This window comes from Podarcis liolepis (assembly GCF_965112155.1).
Source record: "Podarcis liolepis genome assembly, chromosome: 1".
NCBI classification, from domain to species: domain Eukaryota; kingdom Metazoa; phylum Chordata; class Lepidosauria; order Squamata; family Lacertidae; genus Podarcis; species Podarcis liolepis.
The window spans coordinates 88,990,502-89,003,930 of record NC_139554.1 but is presented as its reverse complement, the minus strand read 5'-3'; the positions used below and the strand labels follow the sequence as shown (position 1 = coordinate 89,003,930).

Genomic DNA, 13,429 nt, shown 5'->3' with positions numbered 1-13,429 from the left:
TTGATTAACAATGTAATTTCTCCACCACCTCAGTGTGCTAGACATATATAGAGAATTATGTCTAGGGACTAGGTGGTGCCAAGGATTTAAGGAGGTAATAGTAGGGTTGTCTTTTTTTTTTCTTTTTTTTAGTTTTGCTCAAACTTGTTGAGCTTTTTTGCCAAAAAAATATATAAATGTTTCTGAGCTATTTTGAAGGTAAATCAGCAAGAACGACACTGCTGACTTGGGCTGCCATACATTCAGATATTCCCGGACATTTTGCCGAATTTAGGTAATAGATGACAGGAAGGCATTTCTCCCAAATCATACTTCCAAGGACATCAAATGGAATATGCCACACCCAAAAGTGGCTCTCCTGGTGTGGCAGAAATGCAATGCTAGCTTTGCAGCAGAAGGGGCACTGTTGCGTACTGGGAAGGACAAGGGAGACCAAAAAGCAACCATTTTTGGTGTGTCCAATATGTTCACAACTGTGCATGCTCACATCGTGACAAACTCGTAAGTGACCCAAAAACATCACCAAAAGGGGCAGAACGGGGAAGTGGATGGAACGGGGTGTTTGCAGGCTTTTTCAAAGATGTTTCAGATGTACACAATTTCACTTAAACGCACAGTGCCTTGGAACATAAACCCCCTGTGTAAATTGGGAGTTGCCTGTATAGAGCATTCCTCCTGCTACAGATGTGGTTACATAGCCATAATTGGTGATTCCTTGTGCTTGGTCTTCATCCAGTTCTATTTGTTATATATTCTTAGAGTCAGGTTTGGGCAACTCTTATTTATTCTCATTAATTAGCTATCAGATTAATCTGTTAAGAGGCAAATAGTTAATGAACTAAAGCCACTAACAGCTGGTAAACTTGCTTCTGTTCCCTACTCTTTAAAACAGACAAGTTTGCAAGGATTCAATTGTGTTGCCTACCCAAGCTTTTTCCTTCCCTCCCTCCTTTTGGTTAGAAGATGATTCTTTTCTCAGATGATCATTTCAGGGCTGAGGTTGTGCTCCTGCCCATCTGTCCACTTCAAGGATTCATTTCACAGCCGCTGCAGCTCTTCACTGCGCTGGGTCATCTCTGTCCACGCAGAAAACAGGTCTTTGATTCCCTGTAATTGAACCCCTGCCTTGGGCAAGATGCGTTAGCTGTGTGTGCTGCATTCAGCTATCGGTATGCAATCAAGCAAGGAAAATAAGAAAGCCTGGAGTAAATGTCTGGAGTGTATAGAAAAAGAGTTCATGTGAAGCATAAAGACAGCATCAGGTTCCCCAAGGAGAAACAATAACAATAACAACAATAATAAACCCGTCCCATTTTCCTATTTCTGGTTCTTGTTTCTTCCTTCCTTTTGAAATGTAAACCTAGTGCAACTGTTCATTCTTGTCAGCTAAGAGAGCTGTCTCTTGTGGTTAAATCATAATAATTCAGTATCATGTGATATTTCCTGAGCCACATTCTCCTACTTCAGAAATAGAGGATTTTGTCTTCTGCAATGGTTTCCCTGATCTGTTATACTATATCCCAGGGGCAGGAACATTTTTCAGGCTGAGGACCTCATTTGCTTCTCTCTCTCTCTCTCTCTCTCTCTCTCTCTCTCTCTCTGTGTGTGTGTGTGTGTGAGTTTGTGTACAAACCATTGGTGGGTGGGATCAGAGGCAAAAGTTGGCATAATAACAAATGTGAATTTCACATCTTTGAAATAGACTAGTTTCTTCACACTGACACATCCCTATCTATCTTGCATCCAGGCAAGCGAGAAGTGTTATCAGAGCTCAAGGACAGCCTGGCAAAAGAAACCCCCAAAAAGCTAAAGATGCAAAGCAGGGCTAGTGAGGGATATGGCTCAGAGAAGAGGGAGTGTGGCCTGAGGAGAGTTCCCAAGGTCCATTTAGGATACATTTGACCCCCAGGCCTAAAATTCCCTTAATCAGAGACATGGATGGAAATTATTTTAAAACATCATTGCATAGCAATCTCTCTCTCTCTCTCTCTCTCTCTCTCTCTCTCTCTCTCTCTCCTTAGGAAACAGATCAAATTCTAAAATGACAAAATGCATAAGGGGCATCAGGCAAGTAGGAGGAAGATTGTGGGTGGCAAAAGAGCACTAGACAGATTGTAACAATACATAGCAAGAACCAAGGCAGTATAGGTTAGAGAGACATTTGAAAATAACAAAATGAATTTCATCATATTAGTTCTTCTGCACAATAGTGCTTTCTCATAAGAAGTTTCCTTACCGGAAGACACACATCTTGCATAGTGACAAGCTTGCTAAAGTTAAGGCAGGAACTAATAATATTTCTCAATCTGTATTTTTAGATGGGTGAATTTTAGGCATGCCTACATAACTAGTGATTCATAAAGCCAAATGCAGCCCACCAACCCACCAACCTTGTGTTGTGACCTGTTGAGTGCTTGATAGCCCCCAGTGCCTACTTCTCCAATTTGGCAGGTAGACAGCGGAACAAGGCTTTTCCTTTTGCAGTTTTACTTCTGCAGTTTAGCATGGTAGCCTCAAGCTCTGAAGGCCTGCTCTGGTGCCTTTTTTATGTACATTAATTTTTTGCCACTTATAAATTAGTGATGAATGCTTCACCAACAGCATGGGCACATGTAACCTATCATCCCACCACTAGAAATTTCTTCTCAAAGTTCCAATTATTTCGGGGGCCACTAGGGGGTGCATCGGAAGATGGCTGACAATAACATCTCTCCGACACACACGAGGTAATTTGGAGGCTATGATGGGAGTAATTAGCCTCCCTACCCCCCCAGGAGGGTGGGGGGGACTGCCCTTGCCTGCTGTGCCCTATACCACCCCCAAATTTGTGGGGATGGGGGCACTAGGCATAAAGTCCTCCTGTGGGATTCCGGCACTCCTGGACGCCATCCCTGATCCGCGCCACTAGCTGCAAGAACTTCAAAAGAAACAATTTGGATGAAGGAATGCACATATTTCAAGGAAGGAGGGGGAGTAAAGACTACTAACAGAAGAGATCTCTGATAAAACAAGACGAGTCGGAGGAACAAGCATAGATTATGAGAAGATACGCCAAGACTCGGTATGGCAAATGACTGATGGGGGAGGGGAAAAAAACTTTCCTTTCTTTCCTTATGTGATTAAACAAGAATCCCCTCTCCCAACAAGTCAGAAACGTCATTTTAAGGACTTGCTGTGGATTTAAGGCTGTGTGGAGATAAACTTTTGAACCAAAGCATGTTTTAAGAAGAGCGTGGAATGTATAAGGGCTCTGGAATGACGCAGTTAAAAATGCCGTTGCCATATTGGGAAGTTCTGTCGGAGGTCTTGAGTCTGGGAGGAGAAATAGAGAAATAGAGTTGTTTTTATATTGTGGGTGAAACTCCTCAGAGGGACTTAAGAGCGACAGTTCTGTAATTAATGATGGAAAGAGCGATGTTATCTATGAAGGCGATGACATATGGAAACCATCTTGATTTGAGGATTGGAAGAACGGAAAAATTCACACAGGATTATTATTATTGGTGTTTATCGGCTTAAGGATACTATCAGAAGAGATCATAAAGAAAAAAGAGAAAATATATGAACAAGATGTGATGTGGAAACAGCAAGATAAGACTGGATAATGATAATAATAATAATAATAATAATAATAATAATAGTAATAATAGTAATAATAATAATAGTAATAATAATAATAATATATTTATACCCCGCCCATCTGGCTGGGCTTCCCCAGCCACTCTGGGTGGCTTCCAAAAGAATATTAAAATACTATAATACATCAAACATTAAAAGCTTCCCTAAACAGAGCTGCCTTCAGATGTCTTCTAAAAGTCTGGTAGTTGTTGTTCTCTTTGACATCTGGTGGGAGGGCGTTCCACAGGGCGGGCGCCACTACCGAGAAGGCCCTCTGCCTGGTTCCCTGTAACTTGGCTTCTCGCAGTGAGGGAACCGCCAGAAGGCCCTTGGTGCTGGACCTCAGTGTCCGGGTAGAACGATGGGGGTGAAGACGCTCCTTCAGATATACTGGACCAAGGCCGATAGAATTATGAACTCTGTTTGGACTGATTTGGACTGATTTGGACATTAACGCAGTAGCAAGAAGATGATCAGAATCCGCCTTCGGATCTTGAAATATGGGTCCCCCCAACAAAATTTAAAATTCGGCTTTGTAATTTGGAATTTATGTGATGTGATTTAATTTGATTTGATTGGCCGGTTAATAAAAATAATTTTTTTTTAAAAAAACAAAGTTCCAATTATTTCTCATGAAATTGTTCAGATGTTTTGCTTAAGAAAGAGTCTAATAGTTTTCTGTGAAATTTCATGTTAAGCAAAAGAAACAACAGACAAAGCAAAAACATAAAAAACAGGCATTTTCAACAGTAGTAATAGCAAAACTGCAACAATGCTTTGATTTGAGAGAAGATAATCCCTGTACGAATTAGCACCTATTCCATCACAGAGAACCAGGTCAGATTTATCTGCAAATAGTTGTACACCTCACCCTCATCCTTACCCTAGTGTGAAGATTTGCAAAGATGGTAAACCAGGCATCCCCAACCTTAGGCCCTCCAGATATTTTGGACTACAATACCCATCATCCCTGAGCACTGGTCCCGTTAGCTAGGGATCATGGGAGTTGTAGGCCAAAACATCTGGAGGGCCTAAGGTTGGGGATGCCTGTAGAACACTCTTAAATTCAATAAAGTTCATAGTGGGCACTTAAAAGAAATAGAATCCCAATAGTTACCAAAGTTTATTAAATCTTTAAAGAGGGGATTTTACACTTAACAGGCCAACTCCATTTAAGTATCCTGAAAATGGTCTCTAGTTTGAGAACATTAATTGTTTTGCCACCTCAACTAGCATTATTTGCAATAAACTCAGCAACTACCGTATTTACTCAAATGTAATGCATTCCTCTTTTGGCCAAATTATATCTTGAAAATTAGGGTGCGTATTAGATTTGATGGTGCCAGAAAATACTTTTTTGGTTTCAAGGTTTTGAAAATGGAGGTGTGCATTAGATTCAATGGTGCACTGAATTTGCGTAAATATGGTATGTAGTCTACCAGAAATTGGTTAATGGTTCATCAATGGAGCACAGTCTACCCTATGCCCACCCTGATCTATACTTGTGTATAGTATAGATCAGAAGTGAGTCCCACTATGTTCAGTGTGGCTTACTCCAGTTGTGTATATAAGGTTTGAACCTTCAGATGCAATCTAACACATCCCATTCAGAGTGACTGACCCACAGCTAGTATGTGTAGGATTGCAACCCTAGTCTAGGTTAAAATGAGGTGACATCTGATTCTATGATCAGTTGATAAGTGCTATATTTAAGTAGATTTTATTTTCATCTTAAGAGACTGAGTTAAAAGCATTAAAAGGAGAATTAGGTTTTTTTAAAGCCTTTTCTCATCTTCCCTTTTCTGATTAATTATGTTTGTGACAACTTTCGAGAGCTTTCCCCTTGTTACATAAACCCATTAACATGCTTTGTCCTCAGCTAATCTCTTTCTTTCTTATTTTTTCATTGGAAATGATGCCTATTATTCCTATACCTAAAGGAGATTAGTGCATTACAATTGTAAAATATCCGTTGTTGAAAGGAAGTTTTAAACAGGGTTCTTTGTCACTATTAGTCACTCTGCTTTTCATGAGAGAGTTCAGAATATCCCACTGATTTTACAAAGAGAGGGAGGCCATTTAGGCTGAAGTTCTATGCATTAGGACTGAAGGAATGGACAAACATTTTGAAGTCAAGAGCCACCAATATTTATTTGGAAGAAAAGTGCCCAGGGACTGCACATACATACCCCAACCATACAGCCACATTGAATACAATGCTAAGTTTTGTAATTTCTCTATCAGCTGTGTGTGTGTGTTTGTGATGCAAAACGTGTTGAATATTTCACAACACATATTGGTTCAAAAAGTGTGAATTAGGGTTTGTTTCCCATTCCTTAGTCCTGCGGCAGCACCAGGTCATTCTGCTTTTTTGCTCTTATGTGTCAGGAATGTGGAAGCAAGGTAAAGCATGTAACAGTGATGGTGAGGGAGTACAAAATAGAATGCTGATTGGCTTGTCACAACTGAGCCAATATACATGGTCAATTTATTGATGGGGACTGACCACAGTAATCATATTTTGCTGGTTATTCAAGATCTCTACTGGCTGCCAGTATGTTTGTCACCACAATAAAAGCTCTAGATTGGCCTATAAAACTGTACATGATTTGGGGCTGGAATACCCAAAGGACTTATTCCCCTGTGCTAATCTGCTTGTAGGGTCCTACCATGTGAGAGAAAATGGCACACTTTTCCAGGAAGTCATGGGGACCCAACCAGTCTAGTCACCCATGATTTCTGCGCTACATGATCATTTTAATCCTTCTGTAATGGTTCTGTTGATTATCGGCTACTTCTTAAAATACAGTTTTAGGTTCTCCGTGTGTGTGTGTGTGTGTGTGTGTGTGTGTGTGTGTGTATGCATATATTGTAGGCATGAGTGGAATTTTTGTAAGGTGCCCTGAACACTATTTTAGAACAAAGATGGGGTATATCACAAGTGGACTCTTTATTACTGCATTTGCAATTGTTTAAGATAAAACCTATTTTGGAAAGAAACTACTTTTGCCATTTTTATAGATGTTTATTGTCTGTTTACCGATAGTTGCCTTGGTGATATTATCTTGTGCTCTTGATAGCGGTATTGCTGCTGCTTCTCTGCATGGGGTGGTGGCCAAGTCAAGGCTGCGTACATGCACCAGTCAAAACGTATTAGCTGCTAATCATTTCGGAAGCATGGTACCGGACTTAGAATCGATGGGTCAGTTGCAATTTGTGTCTTTTCGCTGCCCCTGCAGGAGATGCCAAGCTGCGTTTCAGCAACAGTCACACGTCCGTCACCTTGGGCAGCCTCCTGGATGACCAACACTGGCACTCGGTCCTCATTGAGCGATTCAATAAGCAGGTGAACTTCACGGTGGACAAGTATATGCAGCATTTCCGAACCAAGGGAGATTCGGATGACTTGAACATTGATTATGAGGTGCGTCAGACTTTTTGTGTGTAGCGTATGCTGTCCTAAGAGAAATGATGCAGGGAGATGAGCTTTCCAATCCAACCTGGCTTTTTTAGTGATAGCAGGGATGCTATTTTATCAAACAATGATTTACTTACTCCATTACTGCAGGAGTGCACACATGAAATTAGAGGATGGGCTGTAGCTCTGTGGTAGAACAGCTGCTTTCCATGCAGAAGACCCTAGAGTGGGCATCCCCAAACTCGGCCCTCCAGATATTTTGGGACTACAATTCCCATCATCCCTGACCACTGGTCCTGTTAGCTAGGGATGATGGGAGTTGTAGTCCCAAAACATCTGGAGGGCCGAGTTTGGAGATGCCTGCCCTAGAGTGTCCACTGCCTGTAACCAGAGAAAGCTGATGCCAGTCAATGCAAACAGTCAATGCAAACAGAGAGCCAGTGTGGTGTAGTGATTAAGAGCGGTAGACTCGTAATCTGGGGAACTGGGTTCGCTTCCCTGCTCCTCCACATGCAGCTGCTGGGTGACCTTGGGCCAGTCACACTTCTCTGAAGTCTCTCATCTTAAGGGAAGTTTTTAATATGTAACGCTGTACTGTTTTTAACACTGTTTGGGAGCCGCCCAGAGTGGCTGGGGAAACTCAGCCAGATGGGTGGGGTATAAATAATAAATTATTATTATTATTATATTATATCAGCCCCACTCACCTCACAGAGTGTTTGTTGTGGGGGAGGAAGGGAAAGGAGAATGTTAGCCGCTTTGAGACTCCTTCGGGTAGTGATAAAGCGGGATATCAAATCCAAACTCTTCTTCTTCTGCTACTGAGCTAGATGAACCAATAGATTGACTCAGTATAAGACAGTTTTCTATTCTCCTATCCAGGAAGTTTGTGCCAAGAAAGCTAATCACACACAAGAATAGCAACTCTTGCACTGTCTCCAAGCCACATTGAAAGGGGGGGTTAAATTCTCCTAAATACCACATCTGGTATGATGCAGTTCAGTTATTAATTACTGCTAGAAGATAGGAACAGCTCCCTTCCTTGCTGCAGTGTTAGGGTGTGGGGGTTGCCATCCTCACAATGTGCACAGGATGACAGCCAAGGTCAGCCAAGCACCTGTAATTTGCCACTGGTAAGCCATCTGCTCTTGAATTAAAAGTGAACCGGGAACAAATCCTTTAAAGAGGAAAGGAGCCAAAAGTGTGGATTGAAAGTCCGCCCCCCGCTCTCCCTTCACAACATCAAGCAACATCAGCATTTGGCTACAGCATCGAAGCATCCAAGGAACATCATGCTTGCTTAACGTGACTCCTCACAAAACCTACTTAGCAAAAGCACAACAGAAGGAGCAGCAGACTTATCTAAACTGCTAGGAAAAGGGGCAGAGAAAGAGGAAAGCAAGCAGCCTACAGATACAGAGGAATCTCATTAGTCCAAGAGGCTTGGCAGACATGAGCAACCAAATGCAACACAGCAAAGGTGTGAATTGCATCATTCTGTGCCAAGATGGATCCCTGCCTTGGAACAGAAATGTGTACCATTTTAGGAGGATTATACAGCTCTCAAGCTCACACTCTCTTCACCTCTCTCTTTCTCTGCCTCTCCACCCCCTTTAGCTAACTTTTTTTTTTTTTTGCCCTTGAGTTAGAACATTTGACAAGTTTGGCTTGAATACATGACTCTCACTCATGCAACATAAAACCATCATTTGGTATTACATGTGAACTGGGTCATAGTGAAGCTCCACTGATTCGTTGGAACTTGACCATGTGCAACTTTGCAATGGTGATATACTTTGATTTATTCTGTTTCATGGGTGCTTGGAAAAATCTAATTTGAACTGACTTGGTCTGCTATCAATGTACTTTCATGCTTCAAAAATTTTCAAACACAGTTCTTCATTCAAAGAATGTATCACAATATATTTTGCATACACTCTATGGGAGAAATATGTTTAGAAATGCTTATTTAAATTATGATTTTCCATCATATTATATATTTAAATATTAATGCAGAAATGGGAAAGGAACAGACAAGAGTGAACACATATGGAAGTGACATGGAAATGCACCCATCCTTATTGCAGTCCGTAGAATTTCTCCCATGAATTTCTTTGAGTTAAGTTCAGTTCCAAGCATAATACAAATCAGTTTGATCCCAATATGCATCAGGCCAATTTATAACTAAAGACCAGTTCAGAAAAAGAAACTAGGTTTGTTCCTTAGCTTTAATATCTCCATTGCTTCACCCCAGCAACTACTAGACTAATGAAACCTTATCTTAGCACACTTAAGGGATTAAAGACCTAGCTAAGGGAACTAAAACAATTAGTCTGGTAATTAAAAATATTACTGATCACTAAGGAAACTGTTTTTTTCCAATAAGGTGCAGTGTAATTGATATTGATTGCCCTGGTTTTTTGGTTTTTTGTTTTAAAAAAATCCACAGAAAGGGATCCCTGAGCAAGAGACTTTTTAAAAATAATTAAAAAAAAAAACACCTCAGGAAGAAAGAGCAAAGGTTGCAAAGTGTCTGAAGCAAGAAATAATGAGCCCCAGCTAAAGAGCTAGTCTTTAAATAGAATTCCTTCTGCCAGTACTATATTTAATATGGGCCTTAAAATTACACATGACTATCATAGCGCAGAGGTACTTGAAACGAGGTTTTGTTGCCTTCTTCCTCAAATATGACCTTACCATATGCATTTCAAATGAGTTTCAGACTTGGACACTGAACATAAGAACAAAAGACGGGACCTCTGAGCTATGCCAAAAGAAATATGTGGGTGTGGGTGTTTGGGGTGAGGCTGTATCACCCCCCAAGCCTCTCAGCAGCTTCTGCTACTATCAGCCATGGCATTCATCTTGGAAAGCTATTTCCACTGGATGAAAACTTCCAAAAGTTGATGCTGGGGGACTACTGCTTAGCTCTGTTTTGGCTTCTCTGTTGTGGTGTGCCACAGGATCCCATCTTTCCCACCCCCACTCTTTAATACATGAAGACAGTGAGCTGATTTGTGGTGAGGTGTCATCAATATGTCACTCAGCTCTGTTTACCTTTTAAATCTGATTCAGGTGATGCAGTGGAATTACTGAACCAGCTTAAAGCTTGGTCATTTACTGCTTGAGGGTCAGTAAATTGAAGTTCAGACCAAACAAGTAGGTGGCTTGCCTGTCCAGGTAGCAGTGTTTACCTTGTGCTGGATGGAATTTCATCCCCCACTAAAGCATTGTAGGGAACTGCCTGGTACCAAATCGGCCCATCTCTCTAGTTCAACATTGTCTACATTGACTGGAAGCAGCTGCTGAAGGTTTCCTCCAGGGAGTCTCTCCTAGTTGTACCAGGAGATGGCAGAGAATGAACCTGGGACCTTCTGCTTGTAAAGCACATAATCTTCTACTGAACCATACACTTTCCCTTTTTTCTGTCAGGGTTGCCGGCAATGGGCAGAGCCACAGCTGATGAAGCCAGTGGGGGGGGGGATGTTCTGAATTAATTAAACCAGCATGAAGACCACTTGGTTCGAGGTTTCATCATGGCTGCTGCAGAACTGGAATTCTCAATTCTACCCAGAAGTAGAGCTGTGCAAAGACCTCCCTACCCCTGCAAACAAACACCACTGGATGAGGCTCTGTGCTATCTAGCCCCAGATCCAGCCCTGGGTCAATTTGGGAATCAGGACTAATGTTTAATTGGGTTTTTGAAACCTTATTAAACAGTTAGGGGTGGAGAAAGGAGACACTGCATCAAAGGTTTGGGTACAGCAATGACCAGCAAATTTAGAATTCTCTTATGGGATGATAATAATAATAATAATAATAATAATAATAATAATAATAATAATAATAATAATTATTATTATTATTATTTATTTGTACCCAGCGCGGCTGGCTGGGTTTCCCCAGCCACTCTTGGGAGCTTCCAACAAAGATTAAAAATACATTAAAATGCCACATATTAAAAACTTCCCTAAACAGGGCTGCCTTCAGATGTCTTCTAAATGAACTTCACTCCAAACATTCTCCAGTATTGCTTGTCACTGCCAGTCTGGTTCTTAATTTCATTTTAAGATTCTTCCTGTCCTATCAGGCATACTGATGATTAGCCAAACTTCTTTCTGAGCATAAAGTTGCTTTACAGAAAAGGTGCAAAATAAATACACCATAAAAGCGTCCTTCTAAATCTTGTCCTCTTTTTGTCATTTAGTATTTGACAATGAAGGGCATTGGAATAAAACAACTTCTTTATTCTGTTTTCTATGGTCTGTTTTTCCCTGTGTACCCACAAGCAAGAACTTTCTCTCTCTCCCTCCCTCTCTCTTTCTCCATGTTATGGCTATGAGAGTTTTTTTTAAAAGAGTGTTGAATTTGTTCTTGTCCCAAAGCTCAGTTTTGGAGGAATCCCAGTCCCAGGCAAACCAGGAACTTTTCTGAAGAAAAATTTCCATGGCTGCATTGAGAACCTTTATTACAATGGAGTCAATATCATTGACCTGGCAAAAAGACGAAAGCCACAGATCTACATCGTGGTAAGAACCCAATACATATTTGCTGACTTGTTCTTTTCTTGAAATTGTCACTGTTGACAGGTACTGCTTGCTCTACCAAGCAAAAGGCTCTTATCTTGCATCTGGCAAGTCATGCACACAATTTGCTTCTTCAGAAGATGTGCTTGAAGGCTGGGGCAAAGCTAAGAGTTATTGAAAGGCATGTTTGAAAGCTTCAGGGATCCTGATTAAAGTGGACTCAGAATTGTTAGAGGAAGCTACACAAGATGGAGGGAATAGAAGGGGGGAAGAAGGTTTATAATCATAGGTACTACATGTCATATAAAAGATAAGATTCTGAGAAAAACTTCTTGAAAATGGATTTTCAGGTCCATGGTTAATTGCCTCCTGAGTTTCAGGTTCTCTCTCATACACAGATTGCCTAATGGTGTAATCCTCTGCATGTCCACTGATTAGTAAGTCCCATTTTCAATGGAGCTCACCAAGTCCCATTGAGTTCAATGGGATTTACTCCTAGGCTAATGTGTATAGGATCATAATTTTCTAAACTTATCCCTTGACTCTGCCCTTTCCTAGCCCAGCATCCCGTTCTAACAGTGGCCAACCAAATTTAAAGTTCTAGCAAGAATTCAAACCCAATAGCTTCCTATTCTCTTATGGCGGAAATCTCACAATCTGCATATGCAGCTATAAAAAGAATAGGTTCATAGGCTTGGAATGGTTCCAGCTTTTTCTGTGAAAAAACATGCTTCCAATATATATGACAATCTCAGGGAATGCCTTCTCCCATATGCCACTTAAGATAATCTGACAAGGTCCTGCTACAGACCCTATTTTAGGGGGATGCTAGATGAGCATCCACCAGGAGCAGGAGCCCTCTGCAAGAAAGATTGTGCTGCCTCTTCCCTGCTACCCTTTCAAAGCTGGCTTTAAAAAAGTCCTCTTGAAAACCAACCATTGCTGTGTTGTATGATTTACTTTGTTTACTGGCCGTTATTGCATCTCTTTATACCCTAAATCGTTTGAGTTTCTGCCTTGTTGTTGTTGTTTCATGCAATTGGTACTCCTGTATGTGTTTTTAATTTGGAAACCACTATGAAATTTCAAAGCAGTGTCTTTCTTTCTTTCTTTCTTTCTTTCTTTCTTTCTGTCTGTCTGTCTGTCTTTCTTTCTTTCTTTCTTTCTTTCTTTCTTTCTTTCTTTCTTTCTTTCTTTCTTTCTTTCTTTCTTTCTTTCTTTCTTGTTTCTTTCAAAATAAGGCTGGGGTCACCAATCTTTATGGACTAGAGGGTGCATTTCAGATGCAGAAACTGAGAGAGTGTTAGGGGGTCACATAAAGGCTGCCATGGAGCGGGTGTGGCATAAACCAAAATGGCTGCCATGGAGAGTATAGTGTAACACAAAAATAGATAACCACTGCTGAGAACTTTATGTTTTACATGGGAAGTCAGCCTTGTCCTGCTGGTCCTAATTATGAATCTCTTTCTCTCTCTCTCTCTCTCTCTCTCTCTCTCTCTCTCTCTCTCTCACACACACACACACACACACACACACACACACACACTTACAATTGTTGGATAATAACAAAACAGAGCTCCCCCCCCCCCCGAAAAAAGATGCAAGGTAGCTGCACCATTTATTTCACATAAATCATTTAGAATGATTTTGCCACCTAGCTTTCTTTCTGGGGGGGATAGGGACTCTTTATGTATTAAATGAAAGCTCAGAGTCTGGAGTACCTACCCTGGAGAACCACTGGAAGCCTTCATGGGTGTCATGGTGCCCATGGGCACTAGGTTGGCAACCTCTGAAATCAGGGATGGCCCATCCCATTTCACCGCCTGAGGTAAAACGGGAAGGTGTTGTCCCCTTCCACCACCTCTCT

At 41.1% G+C, this 13,429-nt stretch overlaps 1 protein-coding gene across 3 annotated transcripts in view; it reads left to right on the top strand.

The window, feature by feature from the left end:
- The window catches only part of CNTNAP5 (contactin associated protein family member 5), a 317,753-nt gene that overhangs the window by 137,447 nt on the left and 166,877 nt on the right, over window positions 1-13,429 (top strand). For all 3 annotated transcript variants that reach the window (XR_014522322.1, XM_083488630.1, XM_083488631.1), the window contains 2 exons: window positions 6,858-7,042; window positions 11,422-11,565. Coding sequence is in view for 2 of the 3 variants with exons in the window: in XM_083488630.1 (XP_083344756.1) it covers window positions 6,858-7,042; window positions 11,422-11,565 (329 nt within the window). In the remaining variant the exon portion in view is untranslated. The remainder of the gene's footprint in view (window positions 1-6,857; window positions 7,043-11,421; window positions 11,566-13,429) is intronic.